At 43.3% G+C, this 23,405-nt stretch overlaps 2 protein-coding genes across 2 annotated transcripts; one reads left to right on the top strand and one right to left on the bottom strand.

The window, feature by feature from the left end:
- Nucleotides 1-1,838: 1,838 nt before the first annotated feature.
- On the bottom strand, nucleotides 1,839-5,158 carry LOC115205186 (beta-crystallin A1-2). The gene is made up of 6 exons (XM_029770902.1): nucleotides 5,081-5,158; nucleotides 4,326-4,408; nucleotides 4,075-4,193; nucleotides 2,981-3,122; nucleotides 2,653-2,795; nucleotides 1,839-2,495 (listed from the first exon to the last, which is right to left on the bottom strand). The coding sequence occupies exons 2-6, from the start codon at nucleotides 4,398-4,400 to the stop codon at nucleotides 2,348-2,350; spliced, it is 627 nt and encodes a 208-aa protein (XP_029626762.1). The 5' UTR covers nucleotides 4,401-4,408; nucleotides 5,081-5,158; the 3' UTR covers nucleotides 1,839-2,347.
- Nucleotides 5,159-6,310: 1,152 nt separating this feature from the next.
- On the top strand, nucleotides 6,311-8,452 carry LOC115205185 (beta-crystallin B1). The gene is made up of 6 exons (XM_029770901.1): nucleotides 6,311-6,420; nucleotides 6,694-6,788; nucleotides 6,908-7,026; nucleotides 7,213-7,345; nucleotides 7,548-7,690; nucleotides 7,853-8,452. Exons 2-6 carry the CDS (start codon nucleotides 6,699-6,701, stop codon nucleotides 8,022-8,024), a joined length of 657 nt encoding a protein of 218 aa, XP_029626761.1. The 5' UTR covers nucleotides 6,311-6,420; nucleotides 6,694-6,698; the 3' UTR covers nucleotides 8,025-8,452.
- The last annotated feature ends 14,953 nt before the right edge of the window (nucleotides 8,453-23,405 follow it).

The following is a 23,405-nucleotide window of genomic DNA, read 5'->3' as shown; positions in this document are numbered from 1 at the left end:
TGATTTGAGTTCGTCCAAGTTACCAATTGTTAAACAGAAGAGGACGAATAGATGTAGAGAAAAAAAGAGAAAGTATTTGATGCGTTGATGTACCTATTTCTACCTCAACCCCGCTTATAGGGCTCTGCTTGAGTTCTAGTTTTCAGCACATAGATTATCAGTTTTGAATGTGTGTTTTATACTCTGTGTGTCAGTTGTTCTGTTTCTTTGTCTACATCTCACTGCCCAGACCTTTTAACACATCATTGTGTTTAGGTTTTCAATGTGTGTCGAAAAACACAAGCTTTACTTGCCTCTTGTAGAGACGAGTTTGGGTTCATATAGCAAATGGTGAGTTGCCACCAAATCAGGTTTTACACTGCTGTTAGTTTAGTTTCACAGGAATTGAGGGCTCTGGTTGGTTGAGTGTCAATCATCACAGGCCTACCATCATCCGGTTCTGCTTCTGACTGTTCTAGAATGAAATCACATCACGTCATGGTTCTTCTTGTTGTTCCTCATTATTACTGTTCTCCCCAGCAGTTTGACTGTTTTCAGTTTTAGAACCAGGTTACGAGATTAAAGACTTTCTTAATACCTGTGTGTCCTTGTGTGAATCTATTGTAAGTGCAGCCTAAATAGCTCGGTTGTCTTTCACGGCGTTGTAGTGTCTTTAAGTGGTCAGCAGGTGGTGACTGATCTCTATGACTGATACAAGGGTATTCATTTTTTGTAAAACGCAACTGGTTCATTTGTGGAGTCGTTTTTCAGTTATTCCCATGTTTATTAGAGGGTTTGACATGCAGTATGCAAGCCCTTGGTTTATTATATTACAACCAAATATCACATCTTAAGATGCTTATTATGCTGATCATTGCAACGTTGGCTCCCGTATGGCATGTATTATAGATTTCCTACAGCAGAGGTCCCCAACAGGTCGATCGCGAGTTACCAGTAGCTCGCAGCCCACCTGAAACTACATGCACTTTACACGTGTTCCACCGCAAACTGTCATAAACAAATCGAATAAGTATCAGACACCGCAAGCTCCCATCTAATCAACATAGCATTGACAATATTCCAGCCCTGGTTAGCCACTATTGGGTTAAAAAGCCAAACCTAACACACTATCTGCCAGTTAATTTCCAGCAAAATTACCCCTGTCTGTCTGTGAGGTGCGTGCGTTTGTCTATCACTCAGTACTTTCCCCGAAACCGTCTCAATTAAATGTTTACTACAAAGTATGCTTACCTGGCAAAAGTATATCATATGTAAGTATGTCATTTGTATCTGTTATTTGCAAACTTTGCCATGAAATGAGCAGCAGCAGTACAGAACCATGGATATACCAGCACATTAGATGGCACATTCTTCACTTGCTAAATTCGCAATTATAAGGCCAGATGCACAGTTAAAGGGGAATTACACAAAAACATCTACATTTGTTTTCTTCCAGATGTGATTGAAGCATGGACTCAAAACATCCAATTTTGTTGTCATGAACAATTGTAACTGTGAGTGAAAAACCCCAAAAATTCTAAAACCAGGAAAAATACAACAGAGAATATAATTTGGTAAAATATATAACTGAATTTTTTTTAAATCACAGATTTTATAGGGCCCCCCTCAGAGTTGTTTATGAACCATTATTTTTACCAGGTATGTTGACAGAAAACTGCACTACTTTCTCTTGTACACCAAGGACCCGGGGAAGAGAAGAATATGCCTATTCGAAAGCTAGAAAAAAGGGACTAGCTTGCGACATGTTTAATTTTTTCAAAGTAGCTCTCATGCTTGGTAAGGTTGGAGACCCCTGTCCTACACTCACAACACACAATGATAGGACAGGCCTGAGCGACTGAAGTGAACATGAGTTTATTAGGTAACCTGTGGTTCAACCTCCTACACACAACATCACATCAGAGGCAGCCATCTTGAAAGTGTTTTCTGAGGAAACGTTGACCTCTCCTCTGGTTCGAGCACGGTGTGTGACTTGGCTCCCCGCTCAGCCCAGGTGACCTGGACAGAGGGGTCGGGGGGGTTCAGGTAGAACAGCGCAAGTGTGTGTGTCTGTGTGCGGGTGCTTTAACCTGGTAAAAGACATGGTGTGTGTTATATCAGTATAGGTATGTCTGTGAGTGTCAGTCATGTCAGTGTGTGTGTGTGTGTGCGTGTTCCTGTGCGTTTACAGTGCGATATAGTCTGCTATCGTACCTCGGCGCGGCTGTGAGTGTCAGTGGTACGTGGTGAGTCGGTAGTTAGGGGCGACTGCTCTTCCTGTCAGGGTAAGGCAGGGGGGATATGGGGTAGAGCAGCGCCTGGGCTAGGGGTTGCTGTCCGTGGGCCTCTCAGCCACTACTAGCCCCTCTTAATGCTGGACACGGCGGATAGACTGGATCTGGGGGGTCTGGCAGTGGGAGCCCCAGTTCTTCCAGTGCTGGTAGTCTCCACTGTGTCTCTCACACTCCATGATGTACTGCTGGCCCCTGTAGCCGGGGTACTGGTAGCACACAAAGCTGAGGGAAAAGAGAGGATATTAAGTAACACCGTGTTTTGGTGTCTCTGGCATGTGTATCAATGGTGTGCGCAAAGTATGAAACCACAGCTTCTACAGCTGTTTGCTCACACGTTGCGTGTGTGTGTGTTTGCGGTGAATAATAGAGGCTAACTTACGCGCCACACTGCACGTGCATGGAGCCGACCTCGGGCATGGACCAGCCCATGGCCTGCAGGGAGGGGTAGTCATCACACAGCTCAACACTGCGGCCCATGAAGTTCTCTCTCTCAAAGATCATCATACGACTGCTCATGTGGGACTGAGAGAGAGAGAGAGGGCTGTTACATACACACACGAAGATGATCATATTCCAATATTTTTTTTTGGGGGGGGGGGTTCTCAAGGAGAAGGCGCTAATAGAATGTATCTGTTTGGACCAAAAAAATGCATTGATACTTTCACATCTCTCTTTCTCTCTCTCTCTCTCTCTCTCACTTTACTCACAGCACAGTAGATGGGACGCAGGGACATGAGACGCTCCACGTGGTAGGACAGGGAGCCGCTGTAGGCGTCCCAGTGGGGGTACTCTCCTCTCTCCAGGATGAACTGCTGGCCCTGGAAGTCATGGTGCTCAAAGCCCACCCAGCTACAGGGGAGAGAGTTAAACACATTGTACTGGCATCTTATACACACATTGAACCAGCCACTATAAACCAACACGTCCACAGAGTATAGACATTCACTCATTCATCAGGTCGAGAGCTTCAAGTTCATCTGTGTCCACATCATTCATGTGGTCCTATCACACCAGCACAGTCGCAAAGAAGGTGCGACAGCGCCTCGTGCCACTGAGGAGGTTAAAGATTTGGCATGGCCCCACAGATCCTGCAAAACTTCTACAGCTGCACCATTGAGAGCATCTTGCCTGGTTGCATCGCCTTCGATCACAAGCGCTACAGTGGGTGGTGGTCCGGATGGCCCAGTACATCACTGGGGCCCGAGCTCCTTGCCATCCAGGACCTCTATAACAGGCGGTGTCAGAGGAAGGCCCGGGAAAATTGTCAAAGACCCCAGTCACCCAAGCCACAGACTGTTCTCTCTGCTACCGCACGGCAAGCGGTACTGGAGCGCCATGTCTGGGACCAAAAATCTCCGTAACAGCTTCTACCCCCAAGCCATAAGACTGCTGAACAATTCATCAAATGGCTACTGCAGTGACCCTTTTTTTACACTGGCCCTCTTACAATGACTACGCACACTCACTGGACTCTACCCACACACTGGACTCTACCCACTCACTGGACTCTACCCACTCACTGGACTCTACCCACACACTGGACTCTACCCACACACTGGACTCTACCCACTCACTGGACTCTACCCACTCACTGGACTCTACTCACTCACTGGACTCTACCCACTCACTGGACTCTACCCACTCACTGGACTCTACCCACTCACTGGACTCTACCCACTCACTGGACTCTACCCACACACTGGAATCTACCCACACACTCACACACACACAGTACACACCTGTATTCCTCTATCCCTAATCAATCATACACAGTAAACAGGTGGAACAGTGTGAGACTCACGCTCCACTCTCCACCCTGATGGAGCGGATGACGTCCAGACCACACTCCTGGATGTTACAGCACTCAGAGGTAAACTCCTGGCACTTGCCCTGGAAGTGCTCCTGCTCGAACACAGTCACCTACAGAGAGACGGAGAGAGGGACAGGGGGAAGAAATGGAAGATGAGAAAGGGACATTTTAGGTGACAGGGCCCATTCCACTGATGCAAAGGTGTGTGCTCCTGCATGTGTCTCAATTTAAAGGTGTGTTACCTTGAAGAAAGGAGCTACGCCCATTCCCGAGTTGACCAGGGGTTGCATCATTGGGGATCTAGTTGTTCTGTGCATCTTTACACCTAAAAGACAGGGGGCAAACTTTCAGTTACACAATCTCCCCAACTCTCTAACACTCTGGTCACCTCAACACCAACAGTACACACATACAGAGTAAACATTATTTATTTATTTTCTTATATTCTATGTTATTCTGTAATCAAAGCTTCACATTGGTATTCAAGTGTACACGACTAAGTATCAATTTCACACCAAAACTTATCCCTTTAACACTTAAATGTCACAAATGTTACTAAACAGTCTTGGCTGAGCCACCTGTCCGCTAAACTAAATTGTACACTAATAATGCCGATCAATGAATCTATGATAAAGCAACATTATTTTGTTTTATATAACAAGCTTGCTCCCTAGTATAGCCAGTCGTATAAGACAAATAATACACAACAGATCGATATTATTGTGACCTAGCGATAAGACCATCGTTTATTGTCCATTCAGGTCAGTAGGCTACACCCGCACAGAACAGCGCAATATGGAAACCAGCATCACTTTAACAAGTTTATACATTATGTAGCCAATCTATGCAATGTGCAATGCAGGTTAACGTGTTATTTAACGCTTTTTTGTGAGTTTTAAGTGAATGTGTAAATGCGTCTTGAATAAACACATTATAACATATCTTACTGACTGTCCCTATACTTTCAATTAAATGCGTAACGGAGTTGGCACCTTACCTAGTTTGGCACTTATTCGTGATGAGCTCGGTAGTGACACGCGCCTAACGCTATCTCGCGTAGAGCTTTTGAGAGATCTGGCGCTTCAGTTTTATATGGACTGACGAGAAGCGCGCCTCTTGGAGCGCGTCCATGGTGCAGGGCTTTGGTGCGCGCACAATCACTTTTTCCACACCTGGAACACTGGACGACGGCGTTCTTGTTGGTCGTTCCATCGAAACCGCGCGACACGCCAGCTCAGCACATGTTATGGAACGCCAGTCCTTTCTGTGCACGTCGATCGGGGTTTGCCCAGAATGGGAAAGAAACAATAGTAACCGGGTCAGTTCGTGCTGGTCAGCAGTCTGGCGTGTGGCGGTCACAAAGACCGGGATAGAGGTGGAGAATGTGGGGATTAAATGCGGGAAAAAAAAGGTCAGTATACACATATGCATAAAATATAATATGGACAGGATGGAAAAGTTTAAAGTATGAGAACGTTTTTGACATATCTTCAATAGTGTTGCTTCAGTCTCCAAACACACAAACAAACACGCCCGAATCGTGCCAAACGTCCATCCTTGAGTTATATACTGTCCATGGTATCCTGCCCCCCCAACACAGAAATTTATAAAGACAACATTTAAAAAAAATATGGCACTGCACCACTCAACGTCACTCCTCATACCTCACCTAAATCATACTGACACCTTATAGACATTATACTATCTTAATCAAAACCACGTAGTCTGATAACGTGAGTTCCAATAATGCATCAATTAAACAGTAGTATTAATGACGGCTTCAGGCCTGAGATCCTATTCAACGGTCTCAAAACTAATTGCGATGACTGATTACGATCATGGTCAGATGATATAGCACAATGCACATGTCCTCTCATAGTGTAAATAGTGAGCCTATTCAGTAAATATCATGAGCACAATTAATTAAACCAATGTCCACACTAGCAATGTACATACAGGTCTTTGTAACTGGTTATAAAAACTTCATCAGTTTGTGTACTTGCTTATCACAAATACTTTCACTTTGTTATGTCTCAATCTCACAGATACTTTATCTGTTTGTGGTAGACTCTATCATCATGTACAGTATTCCACTATCAACCCCCCCTCCAATCCTTCTCAATGAACTATGGATCTCATTGGTCCCTGTGGCTGCCCCCTCCCCTCTGGCTGTCCCTCTCTGATGATGCGGTGGTTCTATTGTCCCGTGGTTCTGACCTCAGCAGGTTTGTTTCTCTGCGTATAATCCCCCTCCTCTGGGCGCCAGCGTATAAAAGGGCGGGGCATGCTCCGAGCCACACACACTCTCTGAGTGAGGCAGATCACACACACACACAGGTAAGAGCAGCAGACAGACATACATCATACACATGCTGGTAGCTGCATACACAGGTAAAGGGAGTAGACAAAACAGTGTTTCATTTTCAAATCAGTAATTACAAGTAGCTAGTTATAATAATACATGTTACATTGATATTACACATCACTATATTAAAACACATAGACTGTGTCCCCAACCCCATCCTTTCCCCAAATATCCCTCTATTCCCCTGATACCCTCCATCCATTCACTCCATGCTCATCCCTCTCTCTCTCTCTCTCTCCCTCCAGTCAACATGTCCAGTGATAAGTCCAAGGCTGCCTCCCAGACCGACGGGAAGGCTACGCAGAGCAAGAAGTCCGAGATGGGCATGATGTCCTACAAGGCAAGTAGCCCCCAACTGACAGGACTTCTCCTGGACCCAATCTAATTGAATACCATTGGATCACTGGTACAGTCAAGACATCATCAGCGTTTACTTTGTACTCATCTGTCTCTCCCCAGATGTTTGTGTTCGACCAGGAGAACTTCCAGGGTCGCATGGTTGAGATCAGCAACGAGTGCATGAACGTGTGCGAGATGGGCATGGACCGCGTCCGCTCCCTCCGCGTTGAGTGTGGACCGTAAGTCAACCACTTCAGTTGCTTTAACTATATGTTAGTTGCCTGTAATGTAATAATGTCCTGCTATCTCTGTGGCTTTGTGGGATAATGGTAGAAGTAGCAGTATATTTACATGTCTTTTAATCATAGTTAGATATGTCACCGCGGCTGTACAATCATGTGACACTGTCTTTCTATTCTGTTTAGCTTCGTGGGCTTCGAGCAGATGAACTTATGTGGTGAGCACTACATCCTAGAGAAGGGAGAGTACCCCCGTTGGGACTCTTGGAGCAACTGCCAGAAAAACGACTACCTGCTGTCCTTCAGGCCCGTCCGCATGGTGGGTACACTCCTCTCGCCTTCCACCGTTCCTCTCTCTTTGTCATCTGTCAATTCTGTTCTCTAATTTCTCTCTCTGACTATTCTCTCTCTTTGCTCTGTAACTCTCTCCCCCTTTTTTTCTCTCTCTCTCCTGTAAATGTCTCTCCTTTGGAACACCTCCCTCACAATCACACACCTCTATCCTTTCCCCTCTCTCCCAGGACCCAGAGAAACACAAGATCTGCCTGTACGAGGTTGGAGAGTTCAAGGGTCGTAAGATGGAAATCATGGACGATGACGTTCCCTCTCTGTTCTCCTACGGCTTCACCGACAGGGTCGGCAGCATCATGGTCAGCTGCGGAACGTAAGTGTTGCCACGGAGATGGCAAAAGCAATTCAGCGAAAGCAATCAGTTTAATCTCACAGTTAAGAACACATGGAACTAGAAAGAAAAGTCTGTGGGAGAACAGCTGTTATATCAGTGACCTACGTAGTGACATCATTGGTTTTTCTCCCCAACCCCCAGCTGGGTGGGCTACCAGTTTCCTGGATACCGTGGCTCCCAGTACCTTCTGGAGAAGGGCGACTTCAAACACTTCAACGAGTACGGCGCCCGCCACCCCCAGTTCCAGTCCGTGAGGCGTATCCGCGACATGCAGTGGCACCAGCAGGGATGCTACACCATGGCCAGCAAGTGAGGCTCAGGGAAGGAGAGAAAGAGAAAGAGCGGAAGAGAGGGAGAGGGGCGGAGGAAGAGAGAGAGAGGGGGAGAGATGTCCGAGGCCTTGCCGAAGCCCTGGCTGAAGCCAACCATCTGAAACAGCAAGGGAGGGGAACCGCCTGGCTTGAAAACACCTGAAAACCAGACAACCCCTCCATCACTCTCTCTCTCTCTACTCTTCTCTTTCTCTCCTGTGGTCCGACCTTGGCCCCCCATCCCGCATTCCTTTCCATTGCAGCACCAAAGAGGGAACGATGATGATTCTCGTCTCAGGGTATGATGTACCATGGGAAAAGGATCTTCTATATCCTCCCCCCACTTCCTAACCCTGTGTATCGCACACCCTCTCTGCTGTACAGAATCCTGGCCAACTTTTCAATAAAATGGAAAATCTTGATTTCAAAACGTTGTCTTTTATATTGTGACCGATGACTCTCATGGCCAAGATGACACCGTGTGAATAAAAGTGCTAACAGGTCATAACATGAAAATTATATCAGTAGGTCAAAGGTCAAAAGGTCATCAAAATACACAGACCGATAAGAGAATATGCAACAACAATAAAAAAACGTGAAATATATATATATATATATATATATATATATATATATATATATATATATATATATATATAAATGAGACGTTTTGAGATGAAGTCAGAGCTGAGCACTGCAGGTCATTTCCAACTCCTCAGTCCTCTCCACTCCTGTGCATTAGGTGGTGCTCATAAATCAACTGTCCACCAACGGAACAGTATAGGCATTTTAATGTCCTAGATTTAGCCCGGTGGAAACTTGTGGAATAGACACCGTCTGGAATGCGGTTTAAAACTCTGCTCCATCTGACTGCGCAATCTACTGTCTCATCAGCCCAGCCAGGCAATTTATAAACTTGATCTCCACTATAAAAATCATCAAGACATTATCTCACATTTCTTTTAGATAGGGTGACCATATTTTACTTTTCAAAAAAGCGGACATGTCCTGGAAAAAGAGGACGTATGGTCACCCTAGTGTTGTGGAATGCAAAAACTCCCTCCGCAGCAGTAACAGCATCTTCTGTTTTACCTGCTCTCACAAAATAGTCAGTTAAATTTACCTGACGAACTCTGTCCTTTAGCTGCAATTTTGTGTTTTGCGGAGCTTATGAGGGCTTCTAGGTCGCTAGCACCTTTATTTGACACTGACACGTACGTGCCAGCTTTGCAGGTCATGCATTCTGCTTCACACGGATCCCGACCAAGACGAAAACACGGGAATTTTCTCTGTAAATCGTCTGTGAATTTACATTTGCGTTTGGGCATTTTTACTCTGTTCTGGAGCCATGTGCCACTGTTGACAAGCAAGCTGTTGCTCTGTCTCTTGGCTGTTGCCATGGTGAGGGTAATGATTGAGATGCAGTTTGACCAATGTTTGCGTAGGCCTACATGACCCACCAATGGTGGCGTGTGAGAAGGCGGGACCTAAAGAGAAAGGTCAAAGCAATGCAAAACCCCAAAAACGCACACAATGAATGGCGACTGTAGAAAGCAAAAGCCGAATCCTGGACATTTTGGGCGATTTAGAAATCCCGTCCGGATGCATTTTTTTAGGTCCAAAAAGAGGACATGTCTGGGAAAAAGAAGATGTATGGTCACCCTATTTTAGACTAACATTTAGTTTCCAACAGTGGAGATTTGTATAAACCTTGCTGTCTGTCTCTGACATTTGCGACATTGTTTCAATATTCAAATTTAATCTCCAGCTGTCCCATAGTAATGAACGTGTCGGGACGAGACAGACAGGCAGGCAGCATTTCTCAGCCAGTCAAAATCATGAATCACCTGACATAATTTTTATGGATACATTATATACAAAGAAATATTAATTGAAAAAAAGGTCAAATGAAACGAAGTGCAGCTAGTTTGCAGTCTTTCCAGCTTCAGTTTGAAGTGATTGTGTTAGCTGTGTTGTTGGCTAGCTCCTTTGAACAACAGTGTTCTGATGAGAAAGCACATTTTCTATGCCAGGCGAAATCGCGCCTCATTAGCTCATTGTTATGGATGTATCCAAATAAATGTCACTAGAAAACAGCTTAAACAAATGCAAATGCTGCTACTGTTGTTATTCTAGCTGCGCTATTTGACATGACTGTAAGTTAGCCGTAGTTGGCTAGCTAGCAAGCAATGGATAAGAACACTGCCTGCCAGTATGGCAATGGAACATGTAGAACGAACGACTGGGTCGCGTCGATAGATACAGAACAAAAAGACTGAACGACTGGGTCGTGTCTCTGGCAACCGAACCGAACAACCAGCCGGTTTGGGTAGCAACCCTAAATTTGTGTCGGGACTATGTCTTGTGGAAGGATGAAATAGTATGAATAAATTAATCAAAATAATGTCAATCATTACTTGAAAATGTTTGTAATCCGTTGTATAAAAGTGATAATGCCCATACATCCAGCCAATCATGCAAAGACAGAGGAGGAGAAATCAGAGCTGAAGAAGTCTGGAGGAGTGCCACATCCAAAGTATTCCACTCTCCCTAAGCCTCAGGCTTCTTCTCAGCCCTCACAGGCTGCAGGCTCCAGGCTCCAATGTTGTGAGTAGGGAGAAGTTTGAGACAGAATCAGAGGTATAGGAGAACCAGGGCATTGAGGACTGGCTAGCCCCCATTGAGGACGACGAGACCCTGGGTGAGTCCCAGCATCGACAGGGCTTTGAGTCCGTCAGCCACTCCCGTTCTGACATGCTGGGCTCAGACTCTGAGTCAGATGACAAGGAGAGGGAAAAGGACCCCACCTGGGCGCCTGCCGACCCCCAGATCCTCCAGGACGACCCAGACGCCGACATCCTTGCTCTTCGAGGGTGTCCCCGCTGCGGCACAGGAAAAAAAAACATCATAATGTCGAGGTTAAAGAGGAAGAGATAGAGGTGATGGTGTCCTACTCCTTGTCTCTGGAACCCAAAAAGAAACCCAAAGACTGTGCCTGCCAGGAGTGCAGAAAGGTCTTCAATCCCAGCATGACCGGGAAAGGCACATTCGCACTCATAGCAGGGAGAGGCCGTTCCCCTGCCCCTGCTGCGACAGACGCTTCAACGACAGGGGGAACATGCATAAACACAATGCTGATCCACCACCTCTGGTTAGAATGCGGCACTGGGATCTCAGAGAGGGGGAATCTCAGCAGGTACAGGGCCCACATCCATGGCAGTATGCCCAAGTCCCAATGTGAGGACTGTGGGAAGACCTACATAGAAAAGGAGGTCTGGACTGCCACATCAGATCTGGAGCCTGCTCTGGGCTGGCCCAGTAATTCTAGGGGCCTACAATTACGGCCAAGTTTCACCAAGCACTACCTCTAGTGATCAGTAATTTCTAATGGGGGGAGGAGACATTCAGCAACTTAACTGCCGGCCGGTGACTAGAGAGCTCGCTGGGAGAGTTCGGTGATTCCTTATGGCAAGGTATTTCTTGCAGCAGGGGGTGGGAGGATTGAGGGATGGGAAGTTTCATGAATCGTGAGAACATAATGACATTGATTATGAAAAACAGTGCATGTGAACAGAGAAAATTAGTAAAAAAATCTATATGATAGATGAAGAGATTATATCCAGCCTATATTTTATTATACAGTACCCCGTATCAATAATTTTTCATGCTTCTGAAAAATATTTTCAGGCATTTTATTTTCTCAAGATTTTATTTGATGACAACTGGACATGAAGGCCTGAATGCATGTTAATGTTTGTCCTCCCGAAGAGAGAGCTTTCGCCGTGCGTGCCTTTCTGAGTTGAGACAGAGAGAAATGCTTTATGAATGTGGGGATCTGTACTTCACTGTTAAAGTAAACAATCATGGGTCAAAATACTGTGTGGTTGTGTTCCATACATCTTAAGGCCTGGATTCAATGCAAGGCACGTCATAATGCATAACGCTACTTTTAAGGGTAGTTTACCCTTGAGGCGACACGCACAGCGTTTGCTATACATGCACATTGTCGGCTGTCTAGTGTCGTGGAAATTCAGAGAGACCTGGACAACCATCTTCAAACCATCATCTTTATTTAATATTGATTCATTATTGCAATAATGAGACTAGTCAACCCAACACTCTTGACTGTTGGGCCGAGCAGCCTAACCTTTACAGAAATGCAGAGTTCTTTATATAGCTGACACTAAGAATGCTTAGTCATGGCTGGTTCCATCCCTCCCATGCAGACCAAGGAGCACGAGGGTTGTTGTCTTAACCCCACCCTGGCTTAGTTTCCCAGATGCCAGGATGATTTAGAGACAATGAAGGATTGTTCTAAACTCTTCCAGGCTATCTCTATCTCAATTGCACTCACCACATATTGTCTATGGAATTCAGTCTTCAATTAATTTGTCAGCTCAAGCCATCTCTAGTGACCCATAAACCCAGATTAGCTGCAGGGAGTGGAGACCACAAAGACACAGCATTAGTAGAACATAAATGTCTTACTATTAGTTAAATATTAATTGTTAAACATTAATATCAAATAAATCAGGTAAATACGTAATTGTTTTATAACATTGCTCCATTACAAGGTTTAAAAAGACATTACTGTCAAGCTTGGGTGTAGTGGGTGAGGAATCAAATGCAGGAAGCTGCGATACAGGGTAGTGGCTTTAATAAGCACAACGGCAAAAACACAAGCCTTCCAAAAACAGCGATCAAAGCGCACAACAAAACAAGGTGCCCCAAACACAGGGGACAAAACACTGTTGGTGCAAACACACGCACTACTGCAAAATACAAAATCAGAGTGTCACCAAGCAAAGCAAACAGAGAAACACAATCACGTACAAAAACCATACATCCTACGCTAACCTAAATAACCCCCCCTTTCTAATGACTAACCCAAAACAGGTGCGTGCCTACCTAGACCTAACCAAACGAAAGTGAAACAAAACAGGGATCGATGGCAGCTAGTAGTTTGGCGACGACGACCGCCGAGCCCCGCCCGGCCGAGGAGGGGCGCCACCATCCGTCACAGTCGTGACAATTACGTTATCGCTAAGAATTTCTCAGCAATCTAAGTCAGAGTATATCTTTAATCAGTACGAAACAAATCATCATGTTGATACTGAGCATACTCCCATTGGTCAGCATGGTAGAAACTATAATTAGCATGTGTTGTTGGACAAATCCAGGTAGTGACTCCCGGTTTAAGTAAAATGTATTCAGTTTAGTGCGTAATGAACATAAAGCAGGACAAGCATCATGATCCCATTATCTATAAGGCAACGCCTATGGCTATGTGCCATTAGCACAAACCTGCTATAGTTCCTGAGTATTTATCATTATCATCAAAATGTAATTTGCTAATGGATATAATAAAATTGATTAGGATCATTTTCACTCTCAGGATCAGAGTTCACCCTCTCCATCCACCACGCTGAGAATAGTATCAATCTCTTTGGTACACAACTTCTTTACACATGTCACAATCAGCATAAATCAATCAAAACAATCAACCCATAATACATGAATTGCTCCACTCATATAGTTATTAACATACTAAAAACTTACTCAAATCAATTACTCAGTTTTAAAAATCATTCAGTTTCCAAATTATAATTAAAACTCAATTCAGAATGATATTGCTCAATGATTCACATTGGTTCTATCACTCAAAGTTAAAACACTCAACACACATCAACACTGGCAGAATGTACATTTATATTAACATACAATATATGCATCCTATAATTGTAGTATTAACTTTCTCATCACAATTATAATTACAGTATCTCAATGCATTCTTAGCCTAAATTACTATACATTTAGCAGTGTGTAGACCTCCTCAATCAACCTGATACCCCAAAATAAACAATTTCAGACAAGTCTAAATCAATTACGGCACAGTTGACCTAACCCCCCCCCCCCACCCCTTTTCCCGGCATTTAATATTCTGGCATGTCTTCATTTTCTTCTTCAAATAGTTTCACAGCTCAAAGTGGATTACCCATGATAATGTCTGTGGTGGAATATTCTAATGAAGTGAGAGAAACTTTGTCATTTCTTCAAACAATCATCTTTATTCAATATTGATTCATTACTGCAATAATTTGGCTGGTCGACCAAGCACCCTTGAGTGTTGGACCGAGAGTCTAACCTTTACAGACAATGCTGTTTCTTATATAGCTGACACTAAGAATGCTTAGTCATGGCTGGTTGAACCCCTCCCATGCAGATTGGGGGCACCATAAGCCACTTTGGGTTTATCCTGTCATAATCTGCATCCGGTGCCGTTTCCCAGATGCAAGGATGATTATACACAATAAGGATTATGTCCTACTCCCCCGGGATCTCTTTATCTCAAGACAAACACATCACATCATATCTATGAATGCAGGCTCAGTCAGGCCAGAGACATATGTCTCACATGCACCACTAATCATAGAATGGAATGTGGCTGTTGGTTTTATTACTTAGCCATCACTTAATCAGTTGCCATCCCAAGCTTCAAAAGACTCCTCTCAGTTCTCTCAGAAAAAGAGAGTTCTAAGAACCCCACTCTATTGCATAATCTTGTAATTTTGCTACCATATGTCCCAATTTCAATGTCTAAGGAATAATCAGATTTTCCCAAACAGACTAATGTCTCACTAGAGCCCCACCACAAACTCCTATTATGTCTTGTCCATTTGCCAACCAGTATACCAGCAATATAAGAGAGGTTTTGGAATGGATCTCTCTTCATGCTCACTCCACGTGGTACAGGTTGCTGGCTCAGACTCTCGGTAGAAGTGGTGCAGGACAGGGCCATATTGAACGCCTTTGTCGCTCTTCTTCAGTCGGTTAGAGGGGGTTTTGAGGTCCACACTGTTTGGTCAAATTGTCCCTTCCGTGCATCTAGATACTCTACCATCTTCGCCATAATCTCGAAAAAGGACAGATCAGAACAACAGTATAGTTCAGTTAATTTCTGATTCAGGAAATCCAGACAAGCAATTCAAGAAATCCAAACAAATGATTTACTATATGACAAATTATTACTACTACCAATATTCTCAATCCAAATCTCTAAAACACATGTCAAAGAGAATAACACATTCTGTTAAAACAATTTTCCAACTTGGTTTATACTCCCTTATCGTACTGGCAACCTCATCGCAGAGTAACAGGGTCAGGAAGTTAGACCTCTAACCCATCGGGAGAAATCCCAACAATCCAGCAGACCCAATCTGGTGAGATTTGTACAGAAACAAAACAACCAACAATACACCACTCAATATACTTCTACATATCACTCAAGGTGTGTAAACTTCAATCCAAAAACCTCAGAGGACTGGCAATTCCCCCATGTTGACACAACTCACCACCTGAGTAATGTGTAAAAAACACTGTGAATCAAATTAGAATTACTACCCTTAATAACACCATTATTATTTTTTTTACTTCATAGTAAAAATAGACTACAGACAGGTCTATCCTTCTCGTGGTCCGAATCCCACATATGACTATTAATTATAAACTTCTCTGTAATTATGAGTATTACAAATTACCTTAAAATCAGTTTTAAATATCACCTTTAAATCATCATCCAATTACCACACAGCTCAAAACACACTAGAAAGTCAGGACAAGGTCATTCAAACCTTTCAAATAAGTGTTTCTATCACGACAGAAGGCGAGACCCAGATGCAGACACAAGAGGCAGATGGTTTGAGCTCTGGTATTTATTATAATCCAAGGGATAGACAAAAGGCAGGTCAGGGACAGGCAAGCATTCATAGCCAGGGCAGAGTCCAAAACGGAACAGAGTGGCAAACAGGCTCGAGGTTAGGGGCAGGCAGAGTGGTCAGGCAGGCGGACTCAGAGTCAGGACGGCAGCGTAGCCTAGTGGTTAGAGCGTTGGACTAGTAACTGAAAGGGTGCAAGATTGAATCCCTGGGCTGACAAGGTACAAAGCTGTCGTTCTGCCCCTGAACAAGGCAGTTAACCCACTGTTCCTAGGCTGTCATTGAAAATAAGATTTTGTTTTTAACTGAGTTGCCTAGTTAAATAAAGGTAAAATAAAAAGAAATAAAAAGAACAGGAGGACGAGGAAAAGAGAGACTGGGGAAACCAGGAGCTGAGAGAAAAATGCTGGTTGACTTGACGAACAAGACAAACTGGCACAGACAGACAGAAAACACAGGTATAAATACCCAGGGGATAAGTGGGGAAGATGGGCAACACCTGGAGGGGGGTGGAGACAATCACAAGGACAGGTTTAACAGATCAGGGTGTGACAGTTTCTTTCTCTATTTGGCTAAGTATTTAAAAACAATGAAACATTTCATGCATTCCATGTCTAAAGGTTACAGTAAGCTTCTTCAGTACATTTCTTATCAAATTATCAATTAAAACTCAGAAAATAAAAATGTCAGAAAATTCCATGTGTGTGCCCCTTTAAAATACATATCCTCAAACTCGTGAAAAACCCAATAAAAGCTCATTAAAAAGACCAATCATAATAAATCAGACATAGCATTAAAAACACTAACAAATCTTCATAATGCACGGTAAAAATAAACTACATTTGCCAGGCCCTATTTAAGGTTTCCCTTAACATACATACTGTAGTGGACTTCCATCAGTCCTGGAAGAACTGAAAATACAATGTTCCATTAAGTGGAATAGACACCTTCTAAAGTAAACAATCCCAGAGCCCCTTTCCAGTAATCTTATCAGTTGAAAAATGAAAGGAGAGCCGCACACTCTAGGAGCTCAGATGCAATAATTTAATAACCTAATATCCTACATTTTGACAGACAAGCTGTCTTCATCAGGGTATAATGACAAACACTGCGGGGTGATTAGTTTATATGGTGTCAAAGGACACACACATGTGTCTGTAATCATGGCCGGGTGTGGCCTGATATCATTGGTTAATTCTCATATATTAAACTAGCAGACAAAAAACATAAATGGATAGCATACGATCATAGATACAATTTGGCTACATAAGCCTACAAACATTTACAATAGCAAACTCACAATAATCACAAGAATGGCTTCAGATCAAAGTCTACGTTGAGACCGAACGGAGCAATGGTCTTTAAATGAAAGATCCAGGCAGCCTCTCGTTTTAACAACAAATTGTCGAGGTCACCTCCTCTCCTAGGGAGGGTGACATGTTCGATGCCAATATAACGTAGGGACGAAATCAAGTGGTTTGTTTCCAAAAAGTGGGCCGCAACTGGGTAAAGAGTTTTTGCACCTAATGATGCTACGATACTCCGAGATTCGTACTTTTAATTTGCGCTTTGTTTTACCCACATAATTTTTACCACAAGGACAAGTTATAAGATAAATAACTGCCTTAGTGGAGCACGTGATAACACCTTGGATTGGGATCTGTTTCCCTGTTTGGGGGTGTTTGAAGGATCTACATTTATAAGTGCCATTGCATTGAGCACAGCCATTACACTTGTAGTTTCCATCCAGTAGGGGCGCAAATAGACGTTGTGCAGGGATATCTTGGGGTGGTAAATCAGAGTTTACCAATTGATCTCTGAGATTTCTGCCCCGTGAGAATACGACCAAGGGAAGGTCCGAAAACACATTACCGATACTATCATCGGATCTTAGAATGTGCCAATGTTTGTGAACGATTCCCTTAATTTGTTATTTGTTCAGAGCACTTTGAATAGCGGGTAGTTAATACGCAAGAATGCTTCTTTTTGCGAGACTGACCTTGAAAAAGGTCATGTCTTGTTATGTTTTGAATTTTCTCAATGGCGGTATTAATCTGACCATTTTTGTACCCCCTCTCCTTGAATTTTCTTTGCGTCTCAGACATATTTCTGTTGAAATCTGATTGTTTTTTGCAAATTCTTTTGATTCAACAGAATTGGCTGTAGGGCAAACTGTTTTTTAAAGGAAGTTGGTGACAACTATCAGCCCTCAACAAACTTACGATCAGTAGGTTTCCTGTAAAGATCAGTATATAGAACATTATCTTCAAACAAGATCAGAAGATCAAGGAAACTGATTTGACGTGTGCCAGATTGCATAGTAAATCTCAGATATTCAGAACAGGAGTTAAGAAAAGCATGGAACGCCTGGAGCTGTTTTGCATCACCCCTCCATAGAACAAAAATACCATCAATATACCGTTTCCAAATAATAATGTTATGCAAGAAAACATTTTTGAGAGGATTGAAAATTGTCTGTTTCTCCATGTAACCCACATACAAATTAGCATATTTAGGAGTCATGAGGGATCCCATAGCAGTACCCTTCGTCTGAATAAAGAAATCATTTAGAAACATTAAGTAGTGCCCCTTCTGAGGATACAATAGTCTTTCCAGTACACAACACACTGACATCACGCACATAAACTCAACAAAAAAGGAAATGGCCCTTTTTCAGGACCCTGTCTTTCAAAGATAATTCGTAAAAATCCAAATAACTTCATAGATCTTCATTGTGAAGGGATTAAACATTGTTTCCCATGCTTGTTCAATGAACCATAAACAATTAATGAACATGCACCTGTGGAACGGTCGTTAAGACACTAACAGCTTACAGGCGGTAGGCAATTAAGGTCACAGTTATGAAAACTTAGGACACTAAAGAGGCCTTTCTACTGACTCTGAAAAACACCTAAAGAAAGATGCCCAGGGTCCCTGCTCATCTGCGTGAACGTGCCTTAGGCACAGTGCAAGGAGACATGAGGACTGCAGATGTGGCCAGGGCAATAAATTGCAATGACCGTACTGTGAGACGCCTAAGACAGCGCTACAGGGAGACAGGACGGACAGTTGATCGTCCTCGCAGTGGCAGACCACCTGTAACAACACCTGCACAGGATCGGTACATCTGAACATTACACCTGAGGGACAGGTACAGGATGGCAACAACAACTGCCCGAGTTACACCAGGAATGCACAATCCCTCCATCAGTGCTCAGACTGTGCGCAATAGGCTGAGAGAGGCTGGACTGAGGGCTTGTAGGCCTGTTGTAAGGCAGGTCCTCACCAGACATCACCGGCAACAACGTCACCTATGGGCACAAACCCACCGTCGCTGGACCAGACAGGACTGGCAAAAAGTGCTCTTCACTGACGAGTCACGGTTTTGTCTCACCAGGGGTGATGGTCGGATTTACGTTTATCGTCGAAGGAATGAGCGTTACACCGAGGCCTGTACTCTGGAGCGGGATCGATTTGGAGGTGGAGGGTCCGTCATGGTCTGGGGCGGTGTGTCACAGCATCATCGGATTGAGCTTGTTGTCATTGCAGGCAATCTCAACGCTGTGCATTACAGGGAAGACATCCTCCTCCCTCATGTGGTACCCTTCCTGCAGGCTCATCCTGACATGACCCTCCAGCATGACAATGCCACCAGCCATACTGCTCGTTCTGTGCGTAATTTCCTGCAAGACAGGAATGTCAGTGTTCTGCCATGGCCAGTGAAGAGCCAGTATCTCAATCCCATTGAGCACGTCTGGGACCTGTTGGATCGGAGGGTGAGGGCTAGGGCTATTCCCCCCAGAAATGTCTGGGAACTTGCAGGTGCCTTGGTGGAAGAGTGGGGTAACATCTCACAGCAAGAACTGGCAAATCTGGTGCAGTCCATGAGGAGGAGATGCACTGCAGTACTTAATGCAGCTGATGGGCACACCAGATACTGACTGTTACTTTTGATTTTATATCCCCCCTTTGTTCAGTGACACATTATTCAATTTCTGTTAGTCACATGTCTGTGGAACTTGTTCAGTTTATGTCTCAGTTGTTGAGTCTTGTTATGTTCATACAAATATTTACACATGTTAAGTTTGCTGAAAATAAACGCAGTTGACAGTGAGAGGACGTTTCTTTTATTGCTGAGTTTATTTCAGCCAATGTTATAATGCATGCACTGGAAGGTAGTTCATTGGTGTCACGTTGCAGAAGAAAATGTTCCATAGCTTCAATACCTCCCTCGTGTGGAAGAGTTGTGTATAAGGACTCAAAATCAAAAGTAACTAACAAAGTATTATAAGAGAGAGGATCAAGAGATTCAGTAATAGAGATCATACTGCTGGTGTCCTTTACAAAGGAGGGGAGCTGTTCTGAGATCATACTGCTGGTGTCCTTTACAAAGGAGGGGAGCTGTTCTGAGATCATACTGCTGGTGTCCTTTACAAAGGAGGGGAGCTGTTCTGCGAGTGGTCTAATAAAAAAGTAAACAAAATTCGATAAAGGGGCCGTTACTGCATCAATGCCCGCTACAATAGGGCGCCCTGGAGGTTTTGTAACATTCTTGTGTAATTTCGGCAAAGTGGCAATTTTAGGGTGTTGAATAGCCAAAAAGTCGTGTTCTTTTTTGGTTTTCTGACCAGAACTTAAATCCCCATCTGGGACAGTAAAGATCGTGTTCTGAACTTGGGCAGTGCGGTCACTTCTGAGTTTCTTGTAAAAGGTGTTGTCAAGCAGTTGTCTATGACACTCATTTACATGAACTGTCCTATCCATGAGTACAACCCGAGACTGACGTATCGGATTGTAAATCAAGCAAAGCTTGTTTTTTCACCTTTAGGTACATTATGGAAAGATGTGTACTCCTGTTTGTTCTTAAGGAGATGAACAACATATTTTTCAACGAGTCTGCAATTTGTCTCAATAGAGTGATTGCGATTGGCTGGAGGTACAAAATAATTCTTACTTCTAAAAGGAGTCCGAGTATGTGCAACCTACATGTTTAGTAGAAACATCACGATTAGGGGAGCTAAAGTATTCCCTTAAACGGATGTTTCAAAAAAAAATTAAACATGTCTACCTTAACATCAAAATCGTTGCACTGAGTTGCAGACACAAAAGATAACCCTTTATTAAGCAAGGAGACATGGGCAGAGCTCAATATCTTGCTTGATAAATTAAAGACACTGGTTCTGGGACCGTGTGAACGTCCCCTATGATAGTCGTTTCTTCTTACCCCGTCCTGGTGCGGCATCTCGTTGGTGCGCGTGCCCGCGGCCACCTCCGCCCTTCCGCCCGCCCGCCCACTCCCTTGTCGGATAAAAAACTGCCACTGGAAGCGGATGAGGCGCTGGTTGTGTAGAGCGTTGGTCAGATTGGGGTGGATAGAAGTAAGCGGCTTCCCTCCTGCGTCTGTCATGGAGAGGAGGAGCAGGACCTCTTTTGCCAGTTTCTCCAGAAGTAGACTTTGTCACCCTCCCTAGGAGAGGGGGGTGACCTCGACAATTTATTGTTAAAACGAGAGGCTGCCTGGATCTTTTATTTAAAGACCCTTGCTCCCTTCGGTCTCAACGTAGACTTTGATCTGAAGCCATTCTTGTGAGTTTGCTATTGTAAATGTTTGTAGGCTTATGTAGCCAAATTGTATCTATGATCGTATGCTATCCATTTATGGGTTTTTTTGTATGCTATTTTAATATATGAGAAATAACCAATGATATCAGGCCACACCCGGCCATGATTACAGACACCTGTGTGTGTCCTTTGACACCATATAAACCAACCAACCCGCAGGTTTGTCATTATACCCTGAAACGTTGGATATTAGGTTATTAAATTATTGCATCTGAGCTCCTAGAGTGCGCGTCTCTCCTTTAAGAGTTACATTCCGCTAGTCAACATCTCGCCTGAATAGGTGTGCGTTTATTTCGCCTCTAATCTTATCAATTTAACCTGTTGCGTTAATTTAGTTAAAGTATAAACCCCGTTGTAACATATCTAGGACCTCAATATTCAATATTAAAACGTTCACTTGAAATACTTGACACTATTCCACGTAATGGAAACAGATGATCGTTTTAAATGGCATAACCTTCCTGCTCCAATTTACTGGTGTTACCTAAACTACAAAACCAAGCAACAATCATCAGAAACTGTCAAAGAACGTTTCTCATACCTCTGCTTCAAATGTCCTACTGCCTGCCTGCTTTCAACAGCACCTAATCTATTATACAATCTCCAGGCTCAATCCCTCTACTCATCATTTAACATTTGTATTGAAACTTCGGCTTTTCAAATGACTAAAATGTTGCATCATTAGAGTGCTATCCAAAAAAGAAAACACTATTAACATATTACCATTCATATACTTTCAACACTCATTAAGTTTACATCAACCCTCCTGTCTTCGTTACTGTCACCCATCGTAAGGTTTAGAAAAGAAACCAAACATGATTATTCTCTCCTTACTAGAAGGCAATGTTTTCATTGTAGTCTACCCTAACAATATTACTCTATATTTAAACTGTTTTTGTTGTTGTTGTTTACGTTTAACCGTTATTTAAGTCAGTTAAGAACACATTCTTATTTACAATGACGGCCTACACCGGCCGTACCCGGACGACGCTGGGCCCATTGTGCGCCGCCCTATCGGACTCCCAATCATGTGATACAGCCTGGATTCGAACCGGGGACTGTAGTGACGCCTCTTGCACTGAGATGCAGTGCCTTAGACCTCTGCTGGATATTCCCTTTCTGCTTCACACTTGTTAAACGTCTATTATTATCAGATGTAATGTAATGCGCCAAATGTATAAAATACACCAGCCAATTCTTAAGGAAAAAACACATTCCGGTGGGCACAATACTACAGCCTCTTACTGCCCCCAACTTCGATCCATTACTGTTGTAGCCTAGTTTTATCATGCAACAAATAATACCCATGTTTAGTTATCAATTATGATCATAGCCACAGCTCTATCGATATTGCCAATCAGCTATTATTAATATGAATTAGATTTAGGTAACTGTCTCTTCTGATCAGGCTACAGGTATTTGCAATTCTTTGACAAGCATATATTCAGTTCATGATTCAGTGATTCAAATACGACTCCATTCTCAGTAGATTATTCCAGCACACCATTTAGGCCACACAAAACGTACTACCTCGAAATCGCCTCGCTATTTATGTTAAATACATTTGCCTTTCGATTTGAACTAAGCAAGCTATTAAAACGTTCAGTTTACATCTTAAAACAAACACTGGCTGCTATATCTATCTAAGAAAAACATGGTAATAGTTGAAATTACAATCAGAAACTCAGATTTCAGTCAGTAACATAGACCCAATGCTATTGAAATGACAAATAAATCCCCCAAATGATCCAATTATAATGGTCTGTGGTCTTAACATCTGGCAAATAATAACAATACAATTACAAGATCGTCAGTGTTCCACCAGTTGAATCGACATACACTGATTTGGAAACAGATCTGGTTAGGTCAATAAAAACGGATGATCATTTTCTCTTGCGACATAATGAAATTCCTTCATTACATCACATCTGCTCTGTAATGATTATTATCTTGATGAAAAACCCGAAGTTACGTCGAAATTCCACCTTAATTCGCTCTAACTTCATGGAAAAAGGATTTATTCAATAAATATAGCAACTGATCTCT

This window comes from Salmo trutta, chromosome 13, assembly GCF_901001165.1.
Source record: "Salmo trutta chromosome 13, fSalTru1.1, whole genome shotgun sequence".
Lineage (NCBI taxonomy): Eukaryota > Metazoa > Chordata > Actinopteri > Salmoniformes > Salmonidae > Salmo > Salmo trutta.
The sequence above is the reverse complement of the archived record's forward strand: the minus strand, read 5'-3'. Positions and strand labels throughout refer to the sequence as shown.